General features: G+C 35.1%; 1 protein-coding gene across 1 annotated transcript in view; it reads right to left on the reverse strand.

The window, feature by feature from the left end:
• Nucleotides 1-200: 200 nt before the first annotated feature.
• The window catches only part of LRRC9 (leucine rich repeat containing 9), a 116,581-nt gene continuing 99,118 nt past the window's right edge, over nucleotides 201-17,663 (reverse strand). Inside the window, 5 exon segments of the mRNA XM_066388277.1 lie at nucleotides 201-957; nucleotides 959-1,031; nucleotides 2,598-2,742; nucleotides 7,295-7,435; nucleotides 17,522-17,590. Of these exon segments, the coding sequence (XP_066244374.1) occupies nucleotides 867-957; nucleotides 959-1,031; nucleotides 2,598-2,742; nucleotides 7,295-7,435; nucleotides 17,522-17,590 (519 nt within the window). The 3' untranslated portion in view covers nucleotides 201-866.

A 17,663-nucleotide genomic window follows, 5' to 3' on the forward strand; every position in this document is an offset into this window, starting at 1 on the left:
GTGACAATTTCTTAGTGAATCAGCTAACCTAAAGTAATTCTGCAGTAAATAATTCCTGTATTTTATGTGTACAATTAAAAAAGACATACAAAAGAGAAAATGATCCTAATTTTTGACTATCTAAAAAATGAGTTATCTTGAGGACTCAGTGGGATGTGAATGATTACAGTAGGGAAGTCAGTACAGCAAAGAGCCAAGCCTAAGCTATATCTGCTGCTGAGTAGGCTACTCTAATAGATGAGCCAGAGCTTGGCTACCAACAAGCTGGCAGACAGGTAATAACTGGAAACCAAAGTAAACAGGTTATGAGCAGTAGAGTGGATTCTTAATGAGAAGTAGCAGGCTCTCAGGCATTCAGCTGGCCTCTAGGGCTGGAGTCCAGAAGGGAGGAAGGGCAAGTGGGAACTACTATATAAGGAGAGATTTGAAGAATTGACAAAATTCTTGGCCTTTGTGGTTTCAGAGAGTTGAATTTCTCTATTGTTCAAAGCATAAGTGAATTGCTTTGCATATTCAGTGAGTATGCAAAGAATATTTGGGAGAGACTACAATTAAAAGTAGTTTTCATGTAATTATTTCAATTTTCCCTCAGATAAGTACTAGGTGAGCACTATTCTACCTTGGTAGCCATTTCTAAATCTTTTTGGATGAGGATGTAAATATAGCAGACTTCTGGAAAGGTTTGGTGAATGTGGGAGAAGAAGCCCTCTGCTATCTGATGGTTTTTCCCAGCTCTTAGACTCTAAGAGCTTAGAGTAAATGTACAACAGTATATAACAATATTTCCTATTTTTATACATGACTAACAAATTTAGGGAGGTTTTTTTTTTTAATGATGAGAAATGATATTAAAATACAGAGTAGCATTATCTTCCCTCATCTTGGCTGCTTTGGTACATTTGTGCATTTGGAGATGCCATATTCTGATGTGATAAAAGAGACGAGAGATTTATCCCTGAGTTGCCGTAAAGCTATTTCTGCATGGGTGCTCCGAAGATTTGTCAGAATTCCTGCTTGCTTGTTTTCTTGGTCTGAAATTAGGAATTATGAATCAATGAGACACATTAAGTAATAAAATAAATGATAAAATTTGTCCTTCAGCTGAATGTATGCTATACGTATTTTGTAACATGAATTAAAATATTTTTAATAAATATAGAATTGGAATATATTTCTAGGACCTACTGCTGCTTAATTCTCTGAGCTAGTGAATCAATTTGATCCTTTCTAGGTAATTTTTAAAATTGAACTTATTGGGGTTGCACTGGTTAATAAAATTATGTAGGTTTCAAGTGTACAGTTCTACAATAGATCATCTGCACATTGCATTGTGTGCTCAGCATCCAAGGTCTAGTCGCCTTTGGTCACCATTTTTCATTTACCCTCTTCCACCTGCTCCCCTCCAGGTAACTGTTAAAAATATAAATATCCAGAACTGAGCTGTGTGCTATAATAAATGTATAAAGTGACCATTCTTTTCAAAATAAAAATGGTAGCAACATAGTCAGAAAATAGAAATTACAGGACTCTACCAGAAAATCCTAAAAAAATAGTTGTAGAACGAATCTTGAAGCAAGATACCTGAAAATGAAGTTGTGGAGATGAATCCGAAATTGAACAAAACAAAACATATCGCTGACATTCATGAAGATGAAACTGTACCGTTGAGGAACCTAGTAATAATTCGGTACATCCAACTTTACTGATAATTATATATACTGGATAAAAGCATAAACATGCTGACTATGATTAAAATCTCAAAGCCGTAGAAATATGAAAAATAAGTTACATAAAAAATAATATCTTAGAGTAGGTTGCATTTTACTGATTTAAAAAATAATCACATAGAACAATCTGCTATTCTTAGTAGATTCTTAGATATTTTTACAATTATTGTGGTGTTCAGTTTTATTATTCAACAGTGGCTTGAGGCAATGAAAGAAATGGAAGAAGAGAGCCCCTTAGAGAAGGAGTAGCTACTCCCAATTTCACCAAAATGGTAGCCAGTGAAGATCTGGAATTAGGGGAAAGGTTTGATCTAAGCCTGAATTAAAATGTATATAATAGAATGAACCGTTTCCATGCCCGGCCCTTGTAATATACTGTCTCCTTTAGAGCTCTACTTCTTGAAACTCTGCTAGTATTATCTTCATGAATATTGTACTTGTGGTTTCAAGGATAAAGTCTCTTCTTTCTAAGGTATCCTTTATACCACAAGAGTCTTGTTATCAATATTTTTTAAACCTCTGATTTCTACTTTTAGCAGGATGTACTAATGGACTGGTCTTGGTTGTTGTTTGCTATGAAAAACGTAAAATGAAATAAAACCTTTAAAATGTTAGGAAATATCACAAAGTTCAAATTGCAAGCAAATGTTTAGTTACAACATACTAATAGTTGAGCAAGACCAAAAAGTACTTCAGCTTTTTTGAAATCAGCATGGCCACATGGGACTTGAACAAACATATAATTTTAAAATGCAAATTTAAAACATGCAATTTTACACAGAATTAGAAATTAAACTGAGATTTTTGTTTCAAACGAAGTGTTTTTCATCATTGTTGTTTAACATTCACTCTGAAATTCTGCCAAAATACCTTCAACTTCAGGAGTTAAAGTGAAGTCAGATCTCAAGTAATGGCTAAATCCACCAGGGAGAATTACATTTGTTATCTTGATGGGAGCAACTTTCCTTTGGCCAAATGATCTACCATCCACAGGAGAGTTGGCGACAGGAGGAAGCTACATAGCAAAATAAAAACAATTAAGAACCCTCATCTCCAAAACTCAAATTGTTAGGTTTAGTTCTTATCACAAGCCCCATTTGTTAACACAAATTTTTTAGGTCATGACTTATATATTTGCTTAAACTCAGAGTTAATATGAGGCAAAAACTGTGAAACAGTCTCTGGGTCTTGAACCTCTCACAGAACATATGTTCTCTTTTCAGACTGCATCATGTGCATCACCAGAAGCCAGTGTGATGGCACCATCCCTTTCCAAAAGGTCTTCACAAAGAAAGTGTAAAATTCCCCTTTGTAATGTTTGTTCTCTTTTCCTACATCTTTGTATTCCCCACAGTACCTCATCAGGAGCCTTGCGGTTAATTAATTCTTCAAAAACAAGTAAATAAAAAGCATCTTATTATAGTCACTTTAATGAATGTCCTAACTCTAAATAGTGGTTACTTTCAAGTTAGTTGAGGATTATTAGGCTTTTAAAAGAATTCCAGGAATCAGTAAATGGAGGAGGGAGACCCTTGGTTTCCCTAGAAATTTGTGCCTCCTCTTCATTAAGTTTGATCTTGTTTATACTTTATAAATTATGAATATATGGTTCAAGTTATTTAGAGACATAGGCTTTTGCCATTTGCATAAAATTGCCAGTTTCCTTCATACTTCAGTGTTACCAAGAATGCAGCTTTGTAATAATGAACACTAAAGCATCAGGCCTTTTACTGAAGCTAGCGAGGCTCAGGTTCCCTAATTCCTTGGTAGGACTCTCTTTCCATCACTAATATAGAATGTTGTCAAATTTACTTCTGAAACCAGAGCACCAGAAATGTTCTGGTTTAAAAAAAACTTTAGATTTCATTTATCCCTTCTTTATCTGCTGTTAAAAAAGAAAGAACAGCAGCAACTAAAACAAAGAAAAATATATTAGACTGAACTGATAAACTTCAAAAGTATTCTTGTCTTCTAAACGGTTAAAAGAAAAAATGGCTTGGCCCTGGCCGGTGGCTCAGTGGATAGTGTCAGTCCAGCGTATAGATGTCTCAGGTTTGATTCCCTGTTAGGGTACACAAGAGAAGCAACCATCTGCCTCTCTCCCCCTCCACTTTCCCCTTCTCTCTTTCCTCCCCTCCCTCAGCCAGTGGCTGGATTGGTTTGAGCATTGACCCCAAGTGCTGAGGATAGCTCAGTTGGTCTGAGTGTTGGCCTCAGGCACTAAGGATAGCTCAGTTGATTTGAGCATTGGCCCCAGATGGGGGGAGTTGCCAGGTGTATCCTGGTCAGGAAGTATGCAGGAATCTGTCTCACTATCTCCCTTCCTCTCACTTAAACAAACAAACAAACAAACAAAACCCCCCAAAACAAACAAAAAAGAAAAAAAGAAGGAATAATGGCTCAATTTTATTCTAGCCATGAAAATAAAAATTATTATTGAATCTTAAAATAAGTTTTCCTAAAATAAATACTTCATATAGCCCCTTTACTTTACTAGCCATGTGTAGATAAATTTAAAAATTTAAATAAAATGTTTATGTATGGAATAAGATAACGCATATAAGAATTTAATTTATATTCTTATATATGGCACTGATTCAAACAGCAACAATAAATGTCTAGAATCCCTCAAGACAACATCATAGCATAGTGATGGGGAAATGAGTTCCCATTATGAGAAATAGAAAAGAATAGTCAACAAGAAAACCCTCTAAATGCAATACTCATCAACTAAAATTTGAGTTTAAGTACTTTTTCTGCTATATTAAGCCAATTAATAATCTGTGGAAATTATGATTTTTAAAGTTGCGCTAAATGATTTCTTTATATGTAGTTTAGTTAATTTATATGTAATTATATGTACTTTTTAAAATTTAGTCGACATTACCTTAAAATGGAATTTATAAATTAAAAAAAAAATTTTCTTTTTAATTTTTATTTTTAGATTTATTCAATTTTAGAGAGAAAGGACAAAGAGGGGGGGAAGGAGAGAGAGGGAGAGAGAGAGAAGGGGGGAGGAGCAGGAAGCATCAACTCCCATATGTGCCTTGACCAGGCAAGTCCAGGTTTTGAATCGGCAACCTCAGCATTCCAGGTTGACGCTTTATCCACTGCGCCACCGCAGGTCAGGCTAGAATTTATAAATTTTAATGTGACAATTTTTGTAGGTATCTCACTGGAGCCCTCATGTATATGATATGGTTGGCAGAAAAATACAGCTTTACCCTCCCCCCCAAATGTCTACATCCTAATTACCAAAACCTGTGAATACAATTCCTTACATGGCAAAAAGGATTTTGCCGGCGTAATTAAATTAATGATTTTGAGATGGGGAAATTATTCTGGTTTATCCAGGTTGGCTCAATACAATCAACAAGGGTCCTTATAAGAGGGAGGCAAGAGGGACAGAGTGAGAGATTTAATTCAACGATGGAAGCAGAGGCCAAAGTGATGCCATTCTTGGAAGAGGGGCTTGAGTCAAGGAATGCAGATAGCTTCTAGAAATTTGAAAAAACAAAAAACAACTCTCCTAGAGCTTCCAGAAGGAGTGCAGCCCTGCCAATACTTTTGATTTTAGCTTGATCAGACTGATTTTTGGACTTTTGACCTCCAGAACTGTAAGATAATAAATTTATGTTCTTTCATGCCACTAAATTTGAGATCATTTGTTACAGCAGGAATAGGAAACTAAACTTTTCCACTTCTGGAAGTAAGAACTAACTTGCTCCAGAAATATAGAAGAGAGAAAAGAAAAGGAGACTTAAATCACTGAACTAAATTTTATTTGATTATTTGTTCTCTTTTGAAAGACAATAATTTCACTAGATGACATTAGAGATGGTGCTCTTTCTTAGGTATATCATACAGATTAGTAGCTAAGATTTTTTTTCACAAAGCATAGTTTTTAGAAAAAAGTTTTTTGAAGATATAACTTACAAATGAACCAATTTCTTTGGCCTAATCTAGATTATCTTTATTAGCGTTGTACAATTTTAAGTCTCACAGGCCTCTGTAGCTTCTTAGACCTTTAATAGAAGCCTCTTGGTGAAAAAGTCAAGATTAACAAAAAATCCAGGAAATAATTAAGAATTATATGTATAATTCATATTTCTTTTAAAAAATTTAAAACATAAAAATGCATGCACTATGCAGTCTTTTGATGAAGGGCCAAAGCTAGAGTCCCTTGATTGGCATTTTATCTGATTGTTTTTGGATAAATCCACAGCTAAGGTTTTGCCTACAATTTCTAGTCTGGGGTTCTTTAAAGTAGCATGAATTTAAAGATGTGGGGAAAACCTGAACACAAGAATCTGTCTAGATTTAAAAAATAACTTTTCCATCTATTTTGTCTGAATTTTTATAATTTTCTCCCATATTTTACTACTTTTTCTTTGAATCTAATTTGACATTTTGTGTGTGTGTATGTGTGTGTAATTGATCTTGACCCAGACTTTCCAAAGTATTTCATTTGGTTTTCATAGAAACAGATAATAATTTAAAAATTGAATTTATTGTGGATATGTTTATTTTAAATAAGAGAACATACATTTTTGAAAACACACAGCCAACTCTTGGAAAATATGTGAATCTATTGTTGAAGGCTGAAGCGGATTAGAGAGGAGACTACTAGTTGAGCACATTCAGTGTGCTCTGGGATTCAGTTAGTTTCAAGGAGGGAATGGAGATTGTCCGGTAATCTAAGTGAAAGCATCTATAGTAAATCTTATCTCTTTCCTCAATATAACTTTTGAAAGTAATCTTTGTTTGCCAAGATCAACGCTCTCTGGCTTTCACTTACATTAGAGGTTCACTTACATTTTCACTTGTCCCCGATCTCCCCCCAGGCCAGGTCTTCATAATCTTTTTCCTGGATTATTCTGAAAGCCATTTAATTAGTTTCCCTGTCTCTAGCCTCTCTTTCCTATATCCTTGCAAAGGCACAGCTCTAATAACGCTTAAAAACCACAGTTTTCTGTGTTAAATTTAGTCTTTGGAGGATTGTCAATGATAGAATTTCCTAATGGGATGCTTTGGTGGCTTCTCTTTCTAATATTTTTCCTACCATGGTCAGATACCTTCTTAGAGCTCATGAGTAAAAGGCCTAATTATTCTGCCAGTATGGAAGGAAAGAGGTACACATCTTTCTTGTTAGATGAACTACACAGTCCAGAGAGTAGAGGTCAGAATTCCTTTCTTTTCTTCTTATCTACTAAGTGGAAAGAGTTTTGTTAGTTTCTGTTTATAAAAGTGATATGTTGCAGTTTGTTCCCTTCTAGTATTATTGTACATACTGAGCAAGAGGCACACATGTTTTGAATAATTTGCTTTATGTCAAACTATGTTATTAGAAAAGGAGCTTGCCTGGCTTGTGCGTGTGTGTGTATAAGTCTGTATAGTGCTCTATTCAACAGATCAAGCCTTTGATAGTAATCACTACAAAGATATTAAATAATCTACAAAACACATAGCCTAGGCTTAAACATTTAAGTAAAAATGCACAACATGGAATTTCAATACTAATAATTTATATATTTTAAAAGAAAAAGTATAAATAATATAATTATTACCAAATTTTTCTTTGCTTGTAGTTCAGAAAAATGAAGTTCAGCTTTTGCCCTATCATCTGAATTCACAGGCATTCCATCTAACATCTGTAAGTTAGGTAGTCGAAATATGAGCATGTGTCGATGTAGCATTTTTCTACAAATCTGAATAAAGTTAAAAATAATTTATTACTTAAGAAAACCTTTTATTTCTAAGATTAACCTTCATAGAGAAGGAAATTTAGCATAGGCAGCAAAGAGGCAGATGATTCAAATATGAGCTCCCTTTTTGAATGATTTCTCAATTTTTTGTTATGCTAAATCAAGATAAGATTTTTTTTTTTTCTAACCAACACTATCATTGGGAGGTTTACTCTTTTTCAGAATATATAATATTGTTCATTAATTTCAAGCAACCCAATTCAGGAATAGGATTACATTATAAAAGCTCAATTGTAAGCTAATTTGTTTGAAACACATTTTCCAATAAGCAATATTCAATTTAATTCAATACACATTCACTGAACTGTATTATCCATCACTTCATACTTTTTTTTTTTTAATGTTTTTTTCCTTTTTTTCTGAAGCTGGAAACAGGGAGGCAGTCAGACTCCAGCATGCACCCAACCGGGATCCACCCAGCACGCCCACCAGGGGGCGATGCTCTGCCCATCTGGGGCGTCACTCTGTTGCAACCAGAGCCACTCTAGCGCCTGAGGCAGAGGCCATAGAGCCATCCCCAGCGCCGGGCCAACTTTGCTCCAATGGAGCCCTGGCTGCGGGAGGGGAAGAGAGAGACAGAGAGGAAGGAGAGGGGTAGGGGTGGAGAAGCAGATGGGCGCTTCTCCTGTGTGCCCTGGCCGGGAATTGAACCCGGGACCCCTGCACACCAGGCCGACACTCTACCACTGAGCCAACCGGCCAGGGCTCCATCACTTCATACTTTAAACTACTCTTTAAAATATGTAAGAAAGTGTGTAGAAAGAGTTAACACAGTAGGCCTGCAGCTGTTATTTACAGAAGGTCTACTTGCAAGGATAGCTCTTGAGTAATGTTCGGTACTTGGATTTTGGAAGTGATCCCACCATTCCTTAGCTGACGAGGATAGTTCACTGTACCTAGGCTACTTACAAAACAATATGATTAATGCTCAGCCTGTTTCCTTTGGGAGCTTAGAATATTAGTACGTGGTAGGCATAGGGTTTCTATGTGACCAACCTCCAACAAAATTATATTTTATTGAATTTATTGGGGTGACATTGGTTCACAAATCTATACAGGTTTCAAGTGTACCACTCAACAAAACATCATATGCCCACTGCATCGTGTGTCCATCACCCTGAGCAAAGTATCTTTCTGGCTCTGTCTCCCCTCCCTTTGCCCACCTCCACCTACCCCCAGACCTCTTTTCTCTGGCTAACACCACACTGTCTGTGTCTATGTGTATACACACACACACACACACACACACACACACACACACACATGTATATATGTATATATATAAACACTGTCTGTGTCTATGTGTATATACACACACACACATATATATATGTATATATATAAATATATACAACAAATATATATATATTTGTTTGTTTGTTGCTTAATCTCTTCATCTAACCCCCAAACCCCTCTCCCCTCTGACAGCTGTCTACTTGTTCCATGTATCCATGCCTTTGTTTCTATTTTGTTTATCAGTTTATTTTGTTCATTAGATTTCACATATGAGATCATATGGCATTTGTCTTTCTCTGACTGACTGGTTTCACTTAGCATAATAATCTCCAGGTCCATCCATGCTGTTACAAAAGGTAAGGTTTCCTTTTCTTATTTTTTTTTATGGCCTAGGAGTAGTAGTCCATTGTAAATGTACCACAGCTTTTTTATCCACTCATCTATGAAGTACACTTGGGCTGCTTCCCGACCTTGCTTATTGTAAATAACACGGTGCATATAGTCTTTCGAATTAGTGTTTCAGGTTTCTTTGAATATATTCCCAGAAGTGGAACATAAGGCAGTTTCATTTTTAATTCTTTGAGGTAACTCCATACTACTTTTCACAGTGCCTACACCAGTCTGTATTCCCACCAACAGTGCCCAAGGGTTCCTTACCTTCTTTCCACATCCTCACCAGCCCTTGTTTGTTGATTTAACATTCTGACAGATGTGAAGTGATATTTCGTTGTGCTTTTAATTTGCATCTCTCTGATAATTAGAGGCGTTGAGTTTTTTCATATGTCTATTGGCCACTTGTATGTCTTCTTTGGAAACGTGTGTCTATATAAGTTCTTTGCCCATTTTTAAATTGGATTGTTTGTCTTGTTGGTGTTGAGTGGTGTAAGTTCTTTATATATATTTTGGTAATTAACCCTTTATCATCGGCAAATATGTTCTTCCATTCAGTGGGTTTCCTTTTTATTTTGTTGATGGCTTCTTTTGCTGTGCAAAAGCTTTTTAGTTTGATGTAGTCCCTTTTGATTATTTTTCCTTTGTTTTTTAATGCCTAAGGAAATATACTGCTCACAAAAATTAGAGGATATCTCAAAATGAATATGAAGTGATAAAAAAAGCATTTGATTTTTTTTATTAAATAAGAACATCAGATAAACAAAAGACAAGTCAAAGAAAGTTGTTTGATTATGCAAATGAGTTTCAAAGCCAACTTTTATTTCATTGGTGAAAATGTGCCATACAAAAGGCTGAAAGTACTGGAGTATCTGCATGTTCCCTGATCCCCTAATTTTTGTGAGCAGTATATATTGGCAAAAATATTGCTACAAAAAATGTCTGAAATTATACTACCCCTGTTTTCTTCTAGGTGTTTATGGTTTTGTGACTTACATTTAAGTCTTTAATCCATTTTGAGTTTATTCATCTGTATTGTGTAAGTTGGTGGTATAATTTTATTTTTTTTGCATGTATTTGTCCAATTTTCCCAACACCATTTATTGAAGAGACTGTATTTACCCCATTGTTCTTGCTTTGTCAAATATTACTTGACTATAAAAGCATGGGTTTATTTCTATGCTCACTATTCTGTTCCATTGATCTCATGCTGTTTTGATTACTATGGCTTTGTAGTATAGTTTGATATCAGATATTGTGATACCTCCAACTTTGTTTTTCTCCCTCAAGATTGCTGAGACTATTCAGGGTCTTTTGTGGTCCCATATAGATTTTTGTAATATTTGTCCTAGATCTGTGAGATATGCCATTGGTATTTTAATAGGAATTGCTTGAATCTGTAGATTGCTTTGGTTTGTACAGACATTTTAATGATGTTAATTTTTCCATATGCTTCCACTTATTAGTATCTTCTTCAATTTTTTTCTTCAGTATTTTATAATTTTCCAAGTACAGATCTTTTATCTCCTTGGTTAAATTTATTCCTAAGTATCACATTATTATTATTATTGTTGCAATAGTAAATGGGATTGTTATTTTAATCTCTCTTTCTGATGGTTCATTATTAGTGTATAAAAATACCACTAATTTCTGAATATTAATTTTGTATCCTGCTACTTTGCTGAATTTTTAAATCAGACTTAGTAGTCTTTAGATGGAGTCTCTAGGATTTTCTACATACAATATCATGCCATTTGAGAATAATGACAGTTTTACTTCTTCCTTTCCAATTTGTATGCCTTTTATTTATCTTCTTGTCTGATAGTTGTGGCAAGGACTTCCAGTATGATATTGAATAAGAGTGCTAAAAGTGAACATCCCTGTCTTGATCTTAAGGGAAATACTTTTAGTTTTCTTCCACTGAATATGATGTTGGCTGTGGGTTTATCATATATGATCTTTATTATGTTGAGGTATGATCCTTCTATTCCCACTTTGCTGAGAGTTTTATCATAAATGGGTGCTGGGTTTTATCAAATGCTTTTTCTGCAACTATTGATATGATCATGTGTTTCTTTATCCTTCATTTTGTTTATGTGATGTATCACATTTATTGATTTACGAATACCAACTTTGAATGTTGGAATAAATCCCACTTGATCATGGTGTAGGATCTTTTTAATGTATTGCTGGATCTGGTTTGCTAGTATTTTGTTGAGGATTTTAGCATGTATGTTCATCCGGGATATTGGTCTATAATTTTCTTTCTTTGTATACACTATCTAGTTTTGGAATTAGGATAATGCTGGCCTTGTAAAAAGAACTTGCAAGTTTTCTTTCCTCTTGAATTTTTTGAAATAGTTTGAGAAAGATAGGTGTTAGTTCTTCATTGAATGTTTGGTAAAATTTGCGTGTTGAACCATCCAGTCCAGGACTTTTGTTTGCTAGGAGTTTTTGATTACTGCTTCAGTTTCTCTCGTAATCTGTCTATTCAAAGTCTCTGATTCTTTTTGATTCAGTTTTGAAAGATTGTATGATTCTAGGAGTTTTTCCATTTTACCACCAAGGTTGTGCAATTTGTTAACATACAGTTATTTATAGTATTATCTTACAATCCTTTGTATTTCTGTGGTGTCAGTTGTTACTTCTCTTTCATTTCTGATTTTATTTATTTGGGTTCTCTCCCTTTTTTTCTTGATGAGTCTGGTTAAATGTTTGTCAATCTTGTTTATTTTTTCAAAGAACCAGCTCTTGTTTCTATTGATCTTTTGTATTTTTTTTTAGCCTTTGTGTCATTTATTTTAGCTCTGATCTTTATTACTTCCTTCTACTTTGGACTTTGTTTGCTGTTCTTTTTCTAATTCTTTTAGAGGTAGTGTTGGGTTATTTATTTAAGATTTTTCTTGCTTCTTGGAGGTGGGCCTGTAATGCTATAAAGTTCCCTCACAGGAATACTTTCACCATGTTCCATAGATTTGAGGTTGTTGTGTGTTCATTTTCATTTGTTCAGATGACTTTTGATTTCTTCCTTGATCTTATTGTTAACCCATTCATTGTTTAATAACATGCTATTTAGCCTCCATGTGTTTGAGAGTTTTTCAGGTTTGTTTATTTATTTATTTAATTGCAATTGGTTTCTAGTTCATTTTGTTCAGAGAAAATGCTTGATATGATTTCAGTCTCTTGAATTTATTAAGACTTATTTTGTGTCCTAACAGGTGGTCTCTCTTTGAGAATGTTCTATGTGCACTTGAGAAAAATGTATATTCTACAGCTTTGGGATGAAATGTTCTATAAATATCAATTACACCCATCTGATCCACTGTGTTGCTGCTGCCTTGTTGATTTTTCTGTCTGGAAGATTTATCCATTGATGTCAGTGGGTTGTTAAAATTCCCTACTATGACTGTATTGCTATCAGTCTCTCAGTGTCCAAGAAGATTTTCTTTATATAGTTCTGTGCTCTTATGTTGGGTCCATATATGTTTATAAGGGTTATATCCTCTCATTGGATTGATTCTTTTAGTATTATGTAGTGTTCTTTGTCTCTTGTTATGGACTTTGTTTAAAGTCTACTTTATCTGATATAGTTATTACTACCCCAGCTTTCTTTTGTTTCCATTTTCATAGAATGTTTTCTTCATCTCTTCACTTTTAGTCTGTATCTTTTTTTTTCCTGAGGCATGTATCTCACAGAAAGCATTTACATAGGGTCATGTTTTCTTATTCATTCAGCTACATATGTTTTTTGGAACATTTAATCCATTTACATTTAAGGTTATTATTGACAGATATTTACTGTCATTTTATTCTTCATACCTTTGTTTCTATAATTCTTCTTCTTCTTAAAAGCTGTTATTCTTCTTAAAGGCTGTTATTTTTAGAAGTGTCTGTTTGCAAGGATAGCTCTTGACTAATGTTTGGTACTTGGATTTTGGAAGAGTTCCCACCATTCCTTAACTGACAAAGATAGTTCACTGTATACTACTCACACAACAATATGATTAATGTTCAACCTTCTCTCTTTCTGGGAGTCAAGAATTTTTGTATATGATGGGCATGGTTTATCTATGTGACCTGCCCTCAACAAAATTCTTGAATGCTAACTAAGTCTATTGGGATTCCCTGGACTGAAACATAGCATAGTTTTTGGTGCATTTTTGTTGCTGGGTGAAGAATGTGCATTGCATGATTCTTCATGGGAGAGAAAGAACATAAGGAAGTCTGCACATGGACTTCTCCAGACTCTGCCTGTGCCTTTTTTTTTTTTTTGTATTTTTTTTTTCTGAAGCTGGAAATAGGGAGGCAGTCAGACAGACTCCCGCATGCGCCCGACCGGGATCCACCCGGCATGCCCACCAGGGGGCGATGCTCTGCCCATCTGGGGCATCACTCTGCTGCAACCAGAGACATTCTAGCGCCTGAGGCAGAGGCCACAGAGCCATCCTCAGCACCCGGGCCAACTTTGCTCCAATGGAGCCTTGGCTGCGGGAGGGGAAGAGAGAGACAGGAAGGAGAGGGGGAGGGGTGGAGAAGTAGATGGGCGCTTCTCCTGTGTGCCCTGGCCGGGAATCGAACCCGGGACTCCTGTATGCCAGGCCGATGCTCTACCACTGAGCCAACCAGCCAGGGCCTGCCTGTGCCTTTTTTATTATTTACCTAGCTGTATATTCTCACTATGTCACTGTAATAAATCTTAGCCATGAGTAGGACTGCATGCTAAGTCCCACAAGCCATCCCTTTGATCAAATCCTTGAACATGGGAGTGGAATGATCTTGGGAACTGACAACACAGCCATATGTTTTTCTGTTTATGATAGTAAAATGGTCATCAAAAAGGAATGAATAAATAATCTATTTTTTTTCTTCTTTTCCAAGTGAGAGGAGGGGAGATAGAAAGACAGATTCCCGCTTGCAGTCTGCTGGGATCCACCCAGGAACTCCTGTCTGAGGCCAATGCTCTGCCAATCTGGGACCATGCTTTCAACTGAACTATTTTTAGTGACTGAGGCAAAGGCTTCAGGGAGCCATCCTCAGCACCACAACTGATGCACTCTAACTAATATAGCCATGGCTGCGGGAGGGAAGGAGAGATAAAGAAAGTGAAGGGGGAGGTGGAGGGGTGGAGGAGTAAATGGTTGCTTCTCCTGTGTGCCCTGACTAAGAATAAAACCTGGGTCATCCACACACCAGGCTGATGCTCTACCACTGAGCTAATCGGCCAGGGCCATAATCTATATTTTTTAATGTAGTAGCTATATATACATTAATAGAGTGAGACCTCTAAGACATATAATTGAGTAAAAAGAAATTGACCACATTTTAGACCACTAATCAAGTTTAAAAAATACCGAAGATTGTAATATATAAACTGTTTCCTCTGACTAAAATGTAATAACATTAGAAATAAATAGCCAAGAGATAACTAGAAATACCTCATAGGTTGGAAATTAACACATACATCTCAATAATTCATGGATTAAAGAAGAAATCTTTTGGAAAGTAGATTTTAAGAAATAAAGACTAGAAAAAACACTACACCAAAACTTTTAGGATGCTGCTAATGCAATATTTTTAACCTAAAATTTATTCAGTTACAATAAATATAAAAAATTAATAAGCTAAGAACCTTCTTAAGCATTTTTTAAAAAAACAAATTCCAAGAAACTAAAAGAATGAAATAATAGAAGTTGGTAATTAATAAAATTTTAAAAAGAACTAATACATTTGATAAAACAAAAATATGGTTCTTTGAAAAGATTATTACAATAGAGACACCTTTAGCAAGATGTCAAGAATAAAAGAGAAAAAACAAAAATCAATAAGCAGGTATATAAAAAAGTGACAACAGATATAATGGAGATTTAAAAAATTTATGAGAGTACTATGATAATAATACATGTAATAGATAAAAAGGATAATTTTATTTAAAAAATCTTTCATCACGGACTTTTGAAGAAATAGAAAACAGACTAGATTTGTAGTCATTGAAGATTTTGAATAATTAGTTTAAACATAATTTCAAAAATATTAAGCCCAGATGGTTTTAAAGATAATATCTAATTATCCTTCCAGGAACATGTGTCTTCTCATAGACTAGAAAAAGAGGGAGAACTCCCCAATTTCATGAGGCAAGAAGACAGTCTTAATGAACTTGAAAAGTATAGTATGAGAAGATAAAATTATAGGATAATTTTACTTACCTCCAGAGATACAGATCTATACTACATGAAATCTTAGCATATTGAATCAAGCAAAGTATAAACATGACTAAGTATTACTCATCCCAGGAATGCAAGGATGGTTAAACACTAGAGTCTATTAATTTCATTTACATATTAACAAATTAAAGAGAAAAAGTACATTAACAATTAGTCAAAATCTAATGTCCACTCATGTAAAAACAGGTAGTGCTACACTGGAATTAAAAAAAGAATTTTTTTGAAACGTTGAAGGTTATCTACCCATAACCTAGAGCAGGGGTCCCCAAACTACGGCCCGCGGGCCGCATGCGGCCCTCTGAGGCCATTTATCCGGCCCCAGCCGCACTTCCGGAAGGGGCACCTCTTTCATTGGTGGTCAGTGAGAGGAGCATAGTTCCCATTGAAATACTGGTCAGTTTGTTGATTTAAATTTACTTGTTCTTTATTTTAAATATTGTATTTGTTCCTGTTTTGTTTTTTTACTTTAAAATAAGATATGTGCAGTGTGCATAGGGATTTGTTCATAGTCTTTTTTATAGTCCGGCCCTCCAACGGTCTGAGGGACAGTGAACTGGCCCCCTGTGTAAAAAGTTTGGGGACCCCTGACCTAGAGCAAACATCATATTGAATAGTGACAACTTTGAAGCATTCTTTTGAGGTCAGCAACCTACTATAATTGCTTCTATTCAACATTGTACTCGAGGTTCTAGTTGGTACATTAAGAGAAGCAAAAGAAATAAAAAACATAAGGATTGGAAAGAAATAATTGAGTCATTATTTACAGATAAAATGACAGGTTACAGAGAAAAATGCAACAAAATTTACAATCCATTAGAACTAAAAATAGAGAGTTCAGCGAGGTTTCTGGATAAAGAATAATATGCAAAAATCAGAATTTCTGTAGTTCAGCAAGAAACAATTAGAAAAATGTGAAAAGATACTGTTTAAAGCAGCTGTTAAAACAACAATAAATCTAACCAAAGATTATTAAAATTTTTAGGAGAAAATTATAAATATTTATTAAAGGACGTTAAAAATGTAGGGATATTTGTGTTTATGAGTGAGAAGGCTTAATGCTGTAAGTATTAGGGGTGACTGCTTATTGTATTTCTTTCTTTGTGGAAATAGCTCTTTAATGTGTCACTACTGGGCTCTCTCAACCTGTTCTCTTCTCCACTGGAGAAATGGAGTACAATAAATATAAAATTTCAAATTCCACTGGAGAAGTGGAGTGGCTTAATAAATCTAGAAAGATTAAATGGGCATGGATAGCTTCTGTCTTTCCTTTTGGAAGAGAGCTTATTGCTGGGAGAATGCTTTCTGCTCCTTCATGAGAAACTCTCCTCCAATGTAAGAAGTCTTCAGTCAAGTATTTTCTACTACTGGGTAATTATGATTGCCAATTTCTGGAATCTGTTAGCAAGCCGACTTGGCTTTCTCTCTAAGCTAAGCAAAATATTTTCACCTCTCCATTTGCCATGGTCATATTTCTCAATTTATTAGGTGAATAAGGGCACTTCTTATTAGATCCCTTCAAAGACTCCCACAGGAAAGATGGCAAATTTCTCCCAAAATTAACCTTTAAATTCAATGCAATTCTAATTAAAATATCAAGATTCTCATGTAACTTGAGAAGCTGTTTGTTCAAACTCATAGAAATTGCAGAGGGCCAAGAGAATAGTGAAAAAAGAAAAACAGGAAGTGGAAGAGAAAGAGAGGTGTTTACTAGACATCAAGACTTAATATAAAACTTTAGTAATGCCCTGGCTGGGTGGTTCAATGGATAGAGCGTCATTTGGCACACTGAGGCCATCGGTTGGATCTCTGGTCAGGCCACATATGCAATCAATGAGTACACAACTAAATGCAACAACTAAGTGGAGCAATGAGTTGATGCTTCTCTTTCTCTCTCCTCCTTCCTCTCTCTCTCTCTCTCAATCAATGGGAAAAAAAACTATCGTAATTAATACAGTGTGATATTGGTATATAGGGATTAACAAATAGGCCAATGAATATACTATAGAAGCCTAAAATGGACTCTCTTATATATGACAATGACAGTTTATATTAGAGCCAGTTGGAAGAAGACACTAGTCAGAAAATTGTGCTTGGATAATTGTCTATGAATAAATAAAAGGAAATTAAAACAAAGTTAAATATTCATATTTTCTCACTATATAACTGTAAGTAACTTACTCACCGGATTGCCATAAACTGTAAGCTCTCTGAGGGAAGAGATGCCATCAAGATTTTCCAGTTCTGTTATATCCTATTCAATAGTTAATAAATTATTTGGTTAGATTCAACATCTTCAAATATACACTGATTTGAGGCTAATTACA

The sequence above is a fragment of the Saccopteryx leptura genome, chromosome 6 (assembly GCF_036850995.1).
Source record: "Saccopteryx leptura isolate mSacLep1 chromosome 6, mSacLep1_pri_phased_curated, whole genome shotgun sequence".
In the NCBI taxonomy this organism is placed as follows: domain Eukaryota; kingdom Metazoa; phylum Chordata; class Mammalia; order Chiroptera; family Emballonuridae; genus Saccopteryx; species Saccopteryx leptura.